The sequence below is a fragment of the Atractosteus spatula genome, chromosome 9, assembly GCF_055471065.1.
Source record: "Atractosteus spatula isolate fAtrSpa1 chromosome 9, fAtrSpa1.hap1, whole genome shotgun sequence".
Classification (NCBI taxonomy): Eukaryota; Metazoa; Chordata; class Actinopteri; order Semionotiformes; family Lepisosteidae; genus Atractosteus; species Atractosteus spatula.
Window position 1 is genome coordinate 13,956,628 of NC_142714.1, and position 13,980 is coordinate 13,970,607.

General features: G+C 37.7%; 1 protein-coding gene across 1 annotated transcript in view; it reads right to left on the bottom strand.

Moving 5' to 3' along the window:
- txndc16 (thioredoxin domain containing 16) overlaps positions 1-13,980 on the bottom strand; it is a 68,054-nt gene that overhangs the window by 48,227 nt on the left and 5,847 nt on the right. The window contains exons 9-15 of the mRNA XM_088925417.1: positions 13,792-13,948; positions 13,091-13,257; positions 12,289-12,349; positions 12,050-12,176; positions 11,084-11,230; positions 10,284-10,343; positions 3,129-3,297 (exon numbers count right to left, since the gene is read on the bottom strand). Of these exons, the coding sequence (XP_088781543.1) occupies positions 3,129-3,297; positions 10,284-10,343; positions 11,084-11,230; positions 12,050-12,176; positions 12,289-12,349; positions 13,091-13,257; positions 13,792-13,948 (888 nt within the window). The remainder of the gene's footprint in view (positions 1-3,128; positions 3,298-10,283; positions 10,344-11,083; positions 11,231-12,049; positions 12,177-12,288; positions 12,350-13,090; positions 13,258-13,791; positions 13,949-13,980) is intronic.

A 13,980-nucleotide genomic window follows, 5' to 3' on the forward strand; every position in this document is an offset into this window, starting at 1 on the left:
TTCAATAAATTCAGAACACCGAGGACTGGAAGGCTCAGACAGAAAAAGGTGCATGTCATCCACACAGGGAAATTTGAGATATGGGTTCCAGTACATCAGTGGGAGGAATACTGACCCTGGAGATAATGGAGAGCCTTGTAGACTTTCTGCCAAGTGTATTAGCCAATAAATCTGGCAAGACAATCTGATTAAAACTAACCATATGACTTCAATTCAAAAGCCAGCTTATACAAATCATAAATTACAATATCTTTCCAAATTTTGCTGAACAAATACACAGATCCTTAATGTCTGATTTTGTTCTCTTCTTCTTTGTAATGTGACTTTAGGGTGGTTAAAATATTTTAAATTTAAGCTAAAAAGTAGAGAATCCAGTAAGTAAAAAGGCAAATGGCTGGATTTCTAAAGCAAAGCCATTTTTTTTTATGGCCCTAATAACCATTACTCCAGTATAACTAGATCTTCGATAATAAACTGTCCTTCTTTTACAAATTTGAACCTGGCATTCCCACAACACTGGAACCTGTTTAATAATACCTGTATACCATACTTACTATTGCATAAAGTACAAAACAATAATCACTAGTAATGTGATACAGCAAAGAAAACAGATAAACTGATTTTTTTTATTAGTATAATTTACTTATTTTTTAAAAATAAAAGGAACATTGAACATCTTCTTTACACCTTAATTTTAACTCTAAGCCAACACAAGGCCATCAGATAAGTTTTTTAATGTGAGATTTAAAACAAAAGTACTTATGTTACCATATCTTTAATCTTATTTGCTTTTAAAGAGAGCAAAGACCTTTTTTCCATTCACCGTCTAGAGCAAAAGACAGAACGACTTAAAATTCAATCGCAATATTTAACATTTCACTTTATCACTTTTCTAGGCTGTCCGTTTATCTTGTGACTTCCTAGCCAAAAATTGAAAACAACAAAGTAATTGCCATTAGGAATTGTTTATGTTTTAGGAATGAGAGACAGCTTACAAATTAAATGCACATTCAAAGAACACAACTATTAATAAGACAGTTCTGTAAGGTTTTCTGAAATAATTTAGATTTACTGTATATCTTTTTCATTTTGCATGACTATGACTGACACATGCATCCCCTCTGTATTTACAGCATTGCCTTTAAGAGGGAACAGAGATCAAATGAAACAGCTTGGTAAATATTTATAAATCTTCACATGACAGATGACAGTTGTTGCAGCTCCGTCTTGCATGACTGCATTAGAAAACACTTGGTGATCAGAGGGATTAATGTTACTATTTGTTCCTGGTGGGTTATTATGTAGCCCAAGCCAGGCAGGCTGAATGGATGGGTTACTATGTATTTTTTTTTCCCCATTATGGACAAAGGTGTCTACCCAATGGATAAAAATGGATATGCAGAACAAAGCACGTCTTTGTACCCCCTATGGGTGTTGCATTTTGAGAAATACTGCATGTCACCACAAGGACAGTACTCTGTGGAGAAACAGAATTTAACTATGATTATCTTAACTGCAATTTAAATTAAGTGGGAGAGCAATGGGATTTTTACATACCCTCAGATTGTATAATTACAAATAATTGGGCCTGATCTTGTTTGAAAATCTCCAGGGAATTAGAAGCAGAATAAATGCCATGTCTCATCTAATAAATGTAAACATACTGAAAATACTACTTTTCAGTTTTAAGAAACTAAACTTTATAATAAAGACTCGGAGGAATTACGTTTTAGATCCCTTAGGGCTTATTTGTTAGTCAGAATGTACAACACTTAACTTGTGCTGTTGGACAGTGACAATACAGCTTTAATTATATTCACACACCAGTGGCTAGATGTAATTTTATTTTAATTATTTTCACACTCCAGCGGTTAGGCATAATTTCATTAAATAAATGCTGTACAACAGAAAAACAAAGAGCTCAATTTCACTACTGGACCAGTGGTTGCTCAGTTTCAGCAATAACATAAGATAAGATCACTTTATTGGCCATATATAATTTCTTGTATTAGGAATTTGTCTTTTCACATACCCCAGCTTGCTCTCCATGAGACACACAGAGGAGGAGAGAGAAGCTTGAGGTCAGAGTGCAGGGTCAGCCATTTATACGGCACCCCTGGAGCAGCTGGGATTAAGGGCCTTGCTCAGGGGCCCAACGGAGTAGGATTCCTTTGCTGGCCGCGGGATTTGAACCGGCAACTTTCCAGCCACAGGCGCATATCCTGAGCCACAGAGCCACCGCTCCGCAATGGTAATTTTCCTCATTTTCACAACACAATAGTCAGGAAATGGGACTGAAATTATTGTATTTGTATGAGACTCTGATACCACAAAGTGAGCTTCCATCCAAGAAAACACCATCATTATGACGACATTGCTCTGGAGAATGTTAATGTATTGCAGATAGTACTAGCAGAATTGTGGTCAGTGTGAAGACTACAATTTGTGTGGACTGTTTGACAATGGACAGTTGCAACAAATTTAAGACCACAAGTCTATTGAAAGAAATAAAACCACAAACGAGTTCTGTAACTTTTCACATGTAAAAGAATAGGCAAGTGCACAGTATGTGTAGTACTTTCCGAAAACAGGACTTAACTAAAGCACAAGTGAATGAACAACCACTCAAATACCTTAGACCCAAAACACTATCAGCCTTATTGGTAGAAGCAGCATTGGTTGCTGCTTTTGTCTACCTAGACCTCTTTATTTCCAAAGTTTATGTACTATTGGTCAACCCAATTATACAATTTCAATTGTCATGAAATTGCCGATTCTCCTTTTTAACCAAAATCTGGATTAAAAAAAAAATCTTTAATGACCGGATCCAAATCAAGTACTTCAAGGCAGCTTTTCCATGCATAGGAAAACTGCTTTCATGTATTAGGGCGGCATTTAACTTCTGCTTGCCAGGTAGCTGAAAGATGTGATTTAATCCACGCCATAGTAACCTGTAAATATGTGAAAAGGATTTGGAGTGTTTAAGTGACCTTTATAAAACAACATTATCAAAAAAATACATAAGGAGTACCATAAAATACATACAAATAAGAGTGCAAAATAACAGTAAAGTGATCTGTATTTGATTCCTCTGTGGCTAACAGAAGAGAATGATAATCTTGACTCACAGCATTATGAACCTGTAAAGACTTTCAGTTCCCAGCATGCCTCTGTAAAGCTGTGGCAGTTCATTGGGGTGGAACAACTTCAGTGTCGGAAAATGTGAGACATTCTGATTGCTGCACACATCTGTCCACTCTCCACAGTCCACACGGGCCAGCTGCACACCTGTCACATCTGGAAACACAAAATACAAGTAAAGTCAGTCATTAACAGCACGGATTAATGATACCCACCTTTTTATTTTACTATACTGAATTTCATTCCATCTTTTCAATTCCACGTTCTTTATCTAATGTTTTATTGCTTCCTAACCTAAGTGAGCCCAGTATATAAAAGTACTCACTTACAGTAGGGAGATGTCTTTATTGACCTACACTTTTCAAGGATACCAGGATACAATTAAGGGCACAGATGTGATAGAAACCTTTTTGACGCTTCAACATAATATGGTGCCTTTCAATATACTGTATACTTTGACATCTCAAAAGCCCAAGTAAAAAATTAGGGATTACACTTTTAGAAAAGTTGAGTATGAAGGAATGAGGCAGAGCTTGCATATAAACAGGAAAGGATGGATGTGGTAAGGTTTTATTCCAAGCTGAAAGGAAAGTAAAAGAAACAGTTTCAGCTGTGGTTATACATTGAAGAATGTTAAGGGTCAACACAAATGTACCCCTTAGACAAAAGTAACTCCAAGATAAAATGTTTTAATGGAAATGAGCACTACACATACAGCATGAAAGACCCCAAGATGTCATAGAACTGCAGGGACAGCTGAAAAAGATATTAGAATTGCAGAAAGAGATGGAGGCAAAAAAAAAGTACTGCTGTGGTTTGGGAATTAGCTAACTGTCTGAAGTTCTCAAGAAAAGCAACCTGAGGTAGTCTGGGTCAGTAAGACATTAATAGCCAACATGGCACAGGAGACAGCTAAAAGTCTTTAATCTCAGTAAATAAGTGCACTGGGAGAATATTAATAGACAACTGGTAAAGAGCTAAAACACACTTTCTTACGTGGGTGCGATTAGGAATGTTTGCTACATGAAGGGCTACATGGTATTAGTTGGTAGCTAAGCTTATGAACACCAAGCCTATGCGTACCAGCGGAGATTTTTTTCACAATAAAGACTCCTTTCACCATGTTTTCTGAAGCCAATATAAGTTTGAATATTCTTAGTCCCCTTGATCCACCTCATTTAGGTTGGGGCCTGTCACACACCCCATTCGAAATAGATGATATAATGGGCAATGCTTATGTGTTCATCCAGCTGTCTGGGGTCCCTGAGGCAGTAAACACTGCCAAAGAAACAGATCAACAACAGTTCCCTCAGGCTACACTAATTCTCTATTACATCATTAAGTTAGAACATCAGTAGAACGTCAATATTTAACAATGACCTCCCTATCTTATGGGGATGGGACACAGGACAAGGTAGACCTCAAAGTCAGGATAAACAGGACACACTGTAAACAGAGACAAAACAGAGGTCTCAGATGAGAGAAAAAAGAAGAGCATGATTTCCCAATTGTTGAATCCACATACTATAGGAATAGGGTTTCATATTCATTTAAGCATACATTTAAATTCATGATTTAATCTTAGGCAGGTTCTTTCTTTTCCATCTGGTTCCATCAGGTGTGTTTGTGTTTTGATTAAAGGGGGAATTCTCGATCAGTGAGTTATCAGATTTCTGTCTTCAAGATATTAGTACATTATCAACTAATTTATACAAGCTAATTTAGCTATTCTTTTCCTTGGTGTTTGCCATTTTTAACATTGTGGCATCGATCTATTTTAGAATGATTTTGCTACTCGTCATCGTTACATTCATTCGTCAATAGGGAATGTTATTGCTTTCTTCGGAACTACAGTGGGTCCTCATTATCTGCTGTTGGAAATATGTACAAATCTTTTTGAAGAGAAGAGATGTTTACTCTACATACGAATACGTTCGTTGCTAGGCATGTCAAATGGTACTGTACATATACAGTTTAATAACAATGTAGACCCTAACAAACCATTATACTATGCCCACATAAAAAATCCCTGATATTGATAGCAAAAGAAAATTAAAGAGCTCCTTGGAAACTATTCCCCCTTAATTACATTAATTCTTATGGGAAATAAATTCCTAATAGATGTATTTGCACTATTCAGAGAACATTTCTAGACAAAAAAGTAGAACCACAGTAAAGAAGAGAACTAAATCCAGTCTCGAACCAAAGAGATTGATCAATGTACATACAATTCTACAGGGAACAGAAAGAGTTAACCCTGGGAACTACAGTATTTCACACTCCGTAGTGGGAAAAAGGACCTGGTATAACAAGTGGAAATGAAAAGGGAATAAGAATCATCTTTCTACGAATAGTACTGGATACATGAAAACTGGTTAAGAGCCAAACTCTGGGGTACTTTGTGAAAAGGATGGACAACGATATGGATTAACATTGCCAAATAAACTATCAAACAAGCAAGATGGGAAGAGCACAGCCTATATTATGCAATTTTTAATATTCTAAAAAAATAACATGAAATGCTTCACACATGGGCATACAAAGGTAAGGTCAAACATTAGATTCTTTCTCTTCTTATCTTATTTGGACTGAGACTGGAAAAGTCTTATCAAAGGGTTTTTTCCAAATTCAGGCATGTTTATTAAAATGGTTATTCTTTGATTTGTCTTTCTGCCTGTAACATGGGTTAAAAACTCCATCTTTTCAATGTCCTACAGATATAAAGTGCAGCAAAATGTCCTTGTGATGTGTGAGCCTAGGGTATTTCCCTGCATTGTCAAGAGGCGTCAACATAAAATATAATAATCAGTGTACACATTCCATATCATACATGATCTCCTTTTCCCTTGTTAAATATGGTCTAATACAAGTTTTCAAACTTTTTGCACAGATATACAGTACTTGCATCTGCCCATGTGAAAACATTATAAATCATTTTTAATAGAGAAAACTAATAAATGCACAATTCCACCCTCCTAAATGAATTTGGATGTTATCGCGTTAAAAAAGTTCAGAACTCTGATGGATTACAAAAAATAATGAGAAACTATTACGAGAAAATTATGTAATAGTAATAGATAGTAATGAACGGAAATTAGATTCCAGCAATAATATCAGATGGAGACAACTGTGGGATTTCCATCATAGTAATCATAACCACATATCACTTAGTCTCTTTTTCAGCATACGTTCAATAAAAGCCTGGAGAGTGCTGTTTTCCAAATGGTACAGTTATTCACCACAAAGCACATACTTCAAAAAAGTAATATAGTACTGACTTTTAGAAAATAACATTCCACCAGTGCTCCCATTTCTTTATGTGCTATTATGAGCATTTTAATATTAGACTTCAGATGTTCTTATGAATTGTTCAAAGACCTTGAGTCAATCCTTAACAAGACCTATATTGTTTATTGGGCTATCAATGTCAAATGTGAGCTAAAATTCATTCAGCACAAAATTAAAGTCATCATTGTAAGAAGTATTATCACAGACAGAGGTGCACTGGCTCTGTAAAATAATAATGAAAAGCCCCCATTTAATAATGTCATTTTTAAAGGACTTTTATTCTGGTGTAAACACTTACAATCGGGGTCTTATCAAAGTGTTATGTCAGTCTTAAGGTCTGAGGTTTGAAAATAATATCACAGGATCATCCACAGATTCAGCTTGGAAAAACAGAACAGAATGACTGGGCTTATGACTGAAAATCATTACAGACCCTGCAGAGGATTCTCTGTTCTACAGGAGCTTAGCTGAAAACAGGGCTGTTCAGGAAGCTTATGAACCCCAGGACAGTTTTAACTCTGCACTCAAGGCCATAAGCACTTGGCCTGTTATAATCAGACCACCATCAGACCATCAGAGAATCCCTTCCATGCTGTTGTAATAACTCTAGCCAAGCAAAGCAAAAACACTAGTTCAAGACTTGGAACAGGCATGTCCCTGCTTTGAACCACAAGCCATCAGGCCACAGGCTCTCATCAAGTTCATCCAACAAGGAGTTTACTACAGTAGGTTGACATTTTCCACCAATTTAAAAAACAAACACCAGAGACCTGTAGTGTTGCCAACAACCACACATTACATCCCAACCAAAATATTGTAGTAGCCTTAAAAACTGTGATCAATAGCATATTCCCAGTTACTGGTTACGCTGTATCACCTTTGCACAAATACAACTGAGGTGATTTCACATTTATTAGTGTTATATAGATGTCTATAAAAACAGACTGCTCCAAATTATTAAAACACTACACACTAAACCAGGATATGAACAGTTACAAATGAGAGGAAGCTATGTGACCCATTCAGTAATTAGAAGCTTATTGAACTGAGGCTTTATCCAGCCATTTCCTGAAAGAAGCCAGGGTATCATCATGGCTGGGTGGCTTGAGCCATACTCCCACAACTCTCTAGAGAAAGACGTTCCTTTGGTTCTCAGTCTCAAAAATGTCTCCAAGTTAAATTAAAACAGCCTGAAAAAGAGGTCCTGACTGGCTTTAATGGTAAAGGCAATTCACAGAGCAGGCTGAACTCCATATTCCAGAGATTACTGGAATTCTCAAACCGCAGGTCACACCTGCCATCAATCAGCAAATTGTCAGCTTATCCAGCAACAGCAACCTCTGGAACCTTCTGGGTTAGTGTGCAGGACAATCAGGGAGAGCTACATCTCTTCCCAGTTCATTAACCCAGCAGTCTGCTGTGGGAACTGTGGGGCTCACAGTGGGAGAAACAGCAGATGGCCTGACATGGCAAATGGAAAGAACTGACCCAATCCCTCCCATGCTGCTACAAGAACTGTAGCCAAGCAAAGCTGAAAGCAATTGCCAGTTCAATACATGGAACAGTCAATACAACTGTTGCACATTAGAATAAAATAAAGCTTGTTTTAAAATAAATTCAGTAGTCGTGTGGTGTTATGCATATTAGGAGTATTAAACAAAACCAGCATATATATCCAGTGTATTACACTGATCAGGGCCTTTAATGGTGTTAATTCAAATAGAAATAATCATTATTATTCGTTAAATTATAATTTAATTTATTAATTTAATTACTGTCACAAGGTACAACTGACATTTTTACTAGGTACAATTTAATGGTAAATCTATACATGTCCTTCCAAGTGTAAAATAACTATTATTTACCTTAGTGTTACTAATAAAGTAGAAATGCCTTCAAAATATGACCATTGTGTTGTGATAGTTGTGAGCCAACTATGCAAACAGCATTTTTCCCCCCAATATGTAGACAGACAAATTCAATATCCTCTATCAAGAAATATTTCCTATTATGCAGTGTACTTAACCAAAACTCCACAACTTGCCTAACAACTCAAAACAAAGGTCAAAACAAGAAACCAAGGAATTTACTTATGCAGGGTGCAATTCAAGTACCATTATGTTGTTTTTGTCTTTTAACTAAAATATTGACAGGCTCAATATAGCCTTTACAGCAAGTCTGTGCATAATGTTTATCAGAAATGGGCTGTGCAAGACCCATGGAAATGGAGGGTTTGCATAACACCAAAAATATTTGTCTATCTACTTATAAAGGAAATATTTGCTTTGTAATTGCTGAAATTGCAGGATCAAACACTTTACTTTGACAATATCTCACACCAGCATACAATGACTTTGAGAAAGCATTTAAAGTAAGTCATCGCCTTTTAATATCTTTGAAGAAGTTTAAAGCCACTCTTCAAGTAGGTGTAAAAAAGATAAACTGAAGGATAGAAGAATACTAAGGACATACTATGTCTTAACAGCTCAGACACTCAAAAGCATAACTTATTAAATAGAATCATCCCACATTCTGTACTAACTTGGTCCATCCACTACTAAAAGGCATTTAAAATGAAGCGTTCGATAACTGGTTCCTGTTCAATGACAAAAATGTGATAACCCTGTTGCGCAATCATGTCAAGAGGTCCTTCATTTTTAATGATAAAACAGGACTACCTGTTTAAATAACTCCTGTAGATTCCCTACCTCTATAAATACCAATCCAATACACAAAACTCAGCCCTGGTTTCCTCCCACGGTCCAAAAACACACAGGACAGTTAATCGGCTACCGGGTGTGAGTGTGTGCGTGTGTGTGTCTGTGTGTCTGCCCTGCAATGCTCTGATGTCCCGTCCAGGGTGTATCCTGCCTTGAACCTATTGCATGCCAGGAAAGGCTCCAGCTAGAAAATGGATGGATAAACATTGTAAAGTCAATAGATATAAATGTAGCACCATGAGGGTGGCAGACAGATACTGTACTATGTCGCTTTAAGGTCGCAAAATCTGAATGTTCCAGGACTCCAAGTCCTTAAAATCTTCAGCAGGTTCAGCTAGTAAGACGAATGGAAGGAGACAGGACAAATAAAATATGTAATACAGTATATGCAATATTTAATAGCGTAAAAAGGATTGTAGCCAGTTTGTCTCCAAGGAAAACTGAAGGAAACCAAAGGCTGCCAACAAAGACAAAGAAAATGAGACATGTCTGAGGTTCTTTGTAAAGAGACGAAAATTGACCTTGAGACGCTAAACACAAGGACCCTGAGGGGGGGTGTTTTCCTCAACCCGACACTGCCAAATTGAAGCCAGAAGTGAGTGAGAGGAGAGAAAGACAAGACTATGAAATGTGGACTTTTTCACCCTGCAACTCACAACCGTCAGGGCACTGAAGCTCTCCACTGACAGCTGGTGTGTGGCGCACTATGGCTGCCACCATATCATCCAGGTAGGGCTGCACATTTTGTGGTGGTGGAGGGGATCGCCATTACCTGGAAAGCGCTTTGAGTGGAGTGTCCAGAAAAGTGCTACTGTATATATAAAATTTAAATTCAACTTAAAGAGCTTAGCTAGAAGGTGCTCTCCAAAGAAGTGTCAAGGCTGTAAGAATCAGAACTTAGAAATGAATGTTCACTGTAAATAAAATGTCCCTGGATCTGATTAAAACTTTGTTTGAATTGTGTGGAAAATCTTTTCAATAATAGATAGTAAAAACCAAATGAGCTTAACAGTGGTGCAAGCAACCCTGAAGTGTCAAATAAATCCACCTGTTCAGTAAAAAACTGAAACTAAAAAATCTTAGATTACACAACAGCTACAGTATTTTCCACAGCAACGCTGACAAAACCCATACCTTTCAGCATGTTAGCTACCTCAAGATAAGACCGCATAAAAGCCATGGACACAGCATCCCCTGCAGGACAAAAGAAAAGATTATTTTCCAGTTAACATTTTGGTCATATTTGAACACATTATCAGCCATCCATCCATTTTGTAACCGCTTTATGCAATGCAGGGTCACAGGGTACCTTGAGTCTTTTTAATGCAGAAATATGATATACTGTATAATGCAAGTGTTTTCTTTGTGAAAGTCTACAGTACCACACCTCTAAAACATGCTAATGTATCAGACCACCAATGCTCCATGAGCTTCAGTCAGGACCTGAGGAATCTGCTGAAAATCTTGTGAACAAGTCAGCGCTAAGAAGCTGATGTTGGCTGACATCAAAATAAAAATGAACACAGAAAAGCATGACTAGTGTTCTTTTTTCCACTCACAAAAATTATGTTTTAGGTTTTTGTGTTTACTATATAGGTGCTTTTCATATTTGTTATTCTATTTTTGCTTTCAATAAATGTTTTTGAGCAGTATAAATTTAGTCTATCCACATAAATATTTTTACACAGGATCCCTTAAAATCTGATACATGTTAATTTTTCCACAACTTCAGTGCCTCACAACATCAGTTTCTGTCTTAACAAACTTTAACCTTATTTGCCAATGGCATACAGAAGTTTATACGCATGACTTCGCAGCACAATAGTGTATCTGATAGATTATAAACAGATCCTTTAATCAACATAATCTTACATCCTTTAAGAGCCTTCCCTGTAAAGCAAAATACTTGCCAGTCCTTACGCTAGATTACTTACAACTAGTATAGAAGATCACCACCGTGTGGCCATTTCCAGCTACTGCAGTGCTGATTGTTTCTGCAGTTAGTTCTGGGACCAGATCAAAGTTCAGCTCCAAGTCTCTGTCTCTGTAAACGGATTCTGCTACCTCATCATCCAAAATGTCTGAGGAGAATGAAAATGTACACAAATTAATCCTCAGTACTCTACAAAACAAAAAGTCAAATGTGGCACAGAAAAGAAAACATAATTTGAATAATGCCATTCTTTGGTATTAATATTAAACCATTTTTTTTACAGAAGTCGCAGATGTAAAATTTCTTCCAGCATCAATTTTCACAGCAGTAGCAGCCCTGTTAATGACAAATGTCAGTCACCATACGCATTTACCTGTGTCTGTTAAATAAAATAGCAATGCACCCGCTATAAAAGATGGTCAATTTCCTGATAACTTTGTGAATTTTTTTAACTTTGTTAGGTTTTTCAATAACCCTATCCCAGATTTACTTTGAAAGTTCATTTGTCTTCATGATGTAGCTTCTGTTGGGAGCTGTACTAATCAACCGTGGGACCTCCCAGAGATAGGTATATTTATCCTGAAATCATGTGAAATACCCTAATTGGACACGTAGACTCCATTCAACAAATAATGCAACCTTTAAAGACATTTGGTTGCACCACAGCCCATTTAAGTGTGACATAGTAAAGAAGGTCAATACTTATGCAATCACTTGTTTTCTGTTTTATATCAATAATTAACTTACGATGGAGGATCTGTAAAATTGTATTTTCACTTTGATATTACAGAACATTTTGAGTCGATCAATGGCGAAAAGTCCCATTTAAATACTGTATACTATATACAGTATACTATATACTATAATACTCTATATTATAACACAGTAAAATCTGAAGAAGTCCAAGGGGGGGTGAATACACATAATTGCAAAAAGCTGCTTAATATTTTATATACAGATATTTTACCTAAAACAGACCAATGTTGTTCTTCCTCATCTTCCCCCTCCTCTTCCTCCTCCAGCGGGTTTTTTTCTTGGAAAATTCTCACAGCTTCCTCTAAGCTCTTCAAAGTCAGATACTCGACAGGGGAACCCTGATTGGGGACAAAAATCCACGTGTAGTTTCAGTAACTGCGACCTACTGTCAATCGCTCCTCTTGTGTCTCCAATATGTTTCATGTCAGTGCGAGCTGTCAGGTGACTCACCTCTCCGGGCACCCGGTATGCCACATTATACTCCACAGGGATGTTCACTGCTGGGTTATCCCTGTCCCAAAGATTGAAGAAGATAAACTGTGACTTTAAACAGCAGTTACATCACACCACTTCAGCACTGATTTGTGCTGTAATGCACGTTTCCCTTTCATTTACACTGCAAGTGGGAGGTCTAAGAAAATTAACATCAGGTGACTGTAAAAATGATCACAGCCACAAGGTTTTGAATACAGATCTTACACCCCCCCCCCCCCATCTCATAAGAGACAGGGAAGCAAAATATTTTACTGTATCAGTCAACACCATTCATACACAATAACCCTCAAGACATTACGGGATTCTACAAGTAATGTATTATTCGGACAGTGGTTTTAAAGGAGAAGTCTACATTGGCTCTGACAGAAGTGATTAATGTTTATAACTGAACAAGCAGCTTGAGGTACCTGAGCCAACAAAGAAAACGATTCATTGTGCAAGGCAGGAAAGGAATCTGTCACTTCACCATGTTTTCAAGATTAATTTGTTGTCCTGAGCCAAAAGCACAAAATGAAAATATTAAATCTCCACTGACTCTGATAATTAGAACAATTTGCTAACTTATACAGCAGAAGATCTATGGACAAATCCCACCCCAGTAGACTGTTTTTAACTCCTTCTCATGACCTCGGCCTGAATTACTGAATACTTAAATGTGGCGCAAAAGGTTACAGAACTATAGAAACTAAACTAAAGACTTAATTACAATTCCAATCTCATGCACCGGGTAATGCCCTGCCCCAGCAGACACACGAACCTGTGCAGGAGGACGAGGCCAGCCTGTCCCCTCAGCCGCCGGGCAAGGGAGAGGGCAGTGTTCCTGTCCAGGTCAAGGGTCTCTCGCTGAGTGAAGACGAACAGCAGTGGGGTGTGGAGGCGGCTGTGCACTGTCCTGACCTGGGATGGCTCCACGGATGCCTCTGTCTGGCAGTGCAGTGAACTACTTTAACCACGGACGCTTAAACAAATGGCTTTCACCGTTTCTTTCAAAGGTAGGAAGGGCCCTTTTCCGTCCTTTCATCTGTATTTAGCGCCACAACTGTTGGGCTGTTTTGCATTTTCATTCAATTTAGACATGGTAGTGTCTTTTTAACGAGATTCAGAAAAGAAATCCTTTCAAAAGACAAAGTCATTACAATAATTAATAACCTTAACGCCAGTAAAATGATAAGGCCAAAACAACTGTTTATTAATTCCATACAAGGAAATTTAAATGACTTACAGCACTGCAATCTGCTTGTTTCTTATTCAAATTACGTTTAAGATCACTTTTGCATTTTGGCCCAGTTCAGGAACAGAAACAGAAAAAATAAATGCAATTCTGGTCTTGGACACAAGAGGGAGGTGAAGCCTAGAATATGTTGGCCCTGCTCCACTCATTTTTAAAACCAGGGAAAAATTGACTGTTTTGACAAAGAACCTGTGAATGAAAGAAAATGTTGAAGCCAGGGTGCTTACCACAAGCGGAGCCTCCATGAGCTGAAGAAAGGTGTAAATGTTGATGGTGGTCAGGGGCCTCCTCAAGGCAGTGCGGTCACAGGCCTCAGACCTGTGAGCCACGGCCTTACAGTGCAGGAACCACAGGCCAGCTGGGAGTGAAGCAGGATCCTTCACTCTGCGCGAACCAGAACATGATCACAAAGGCTC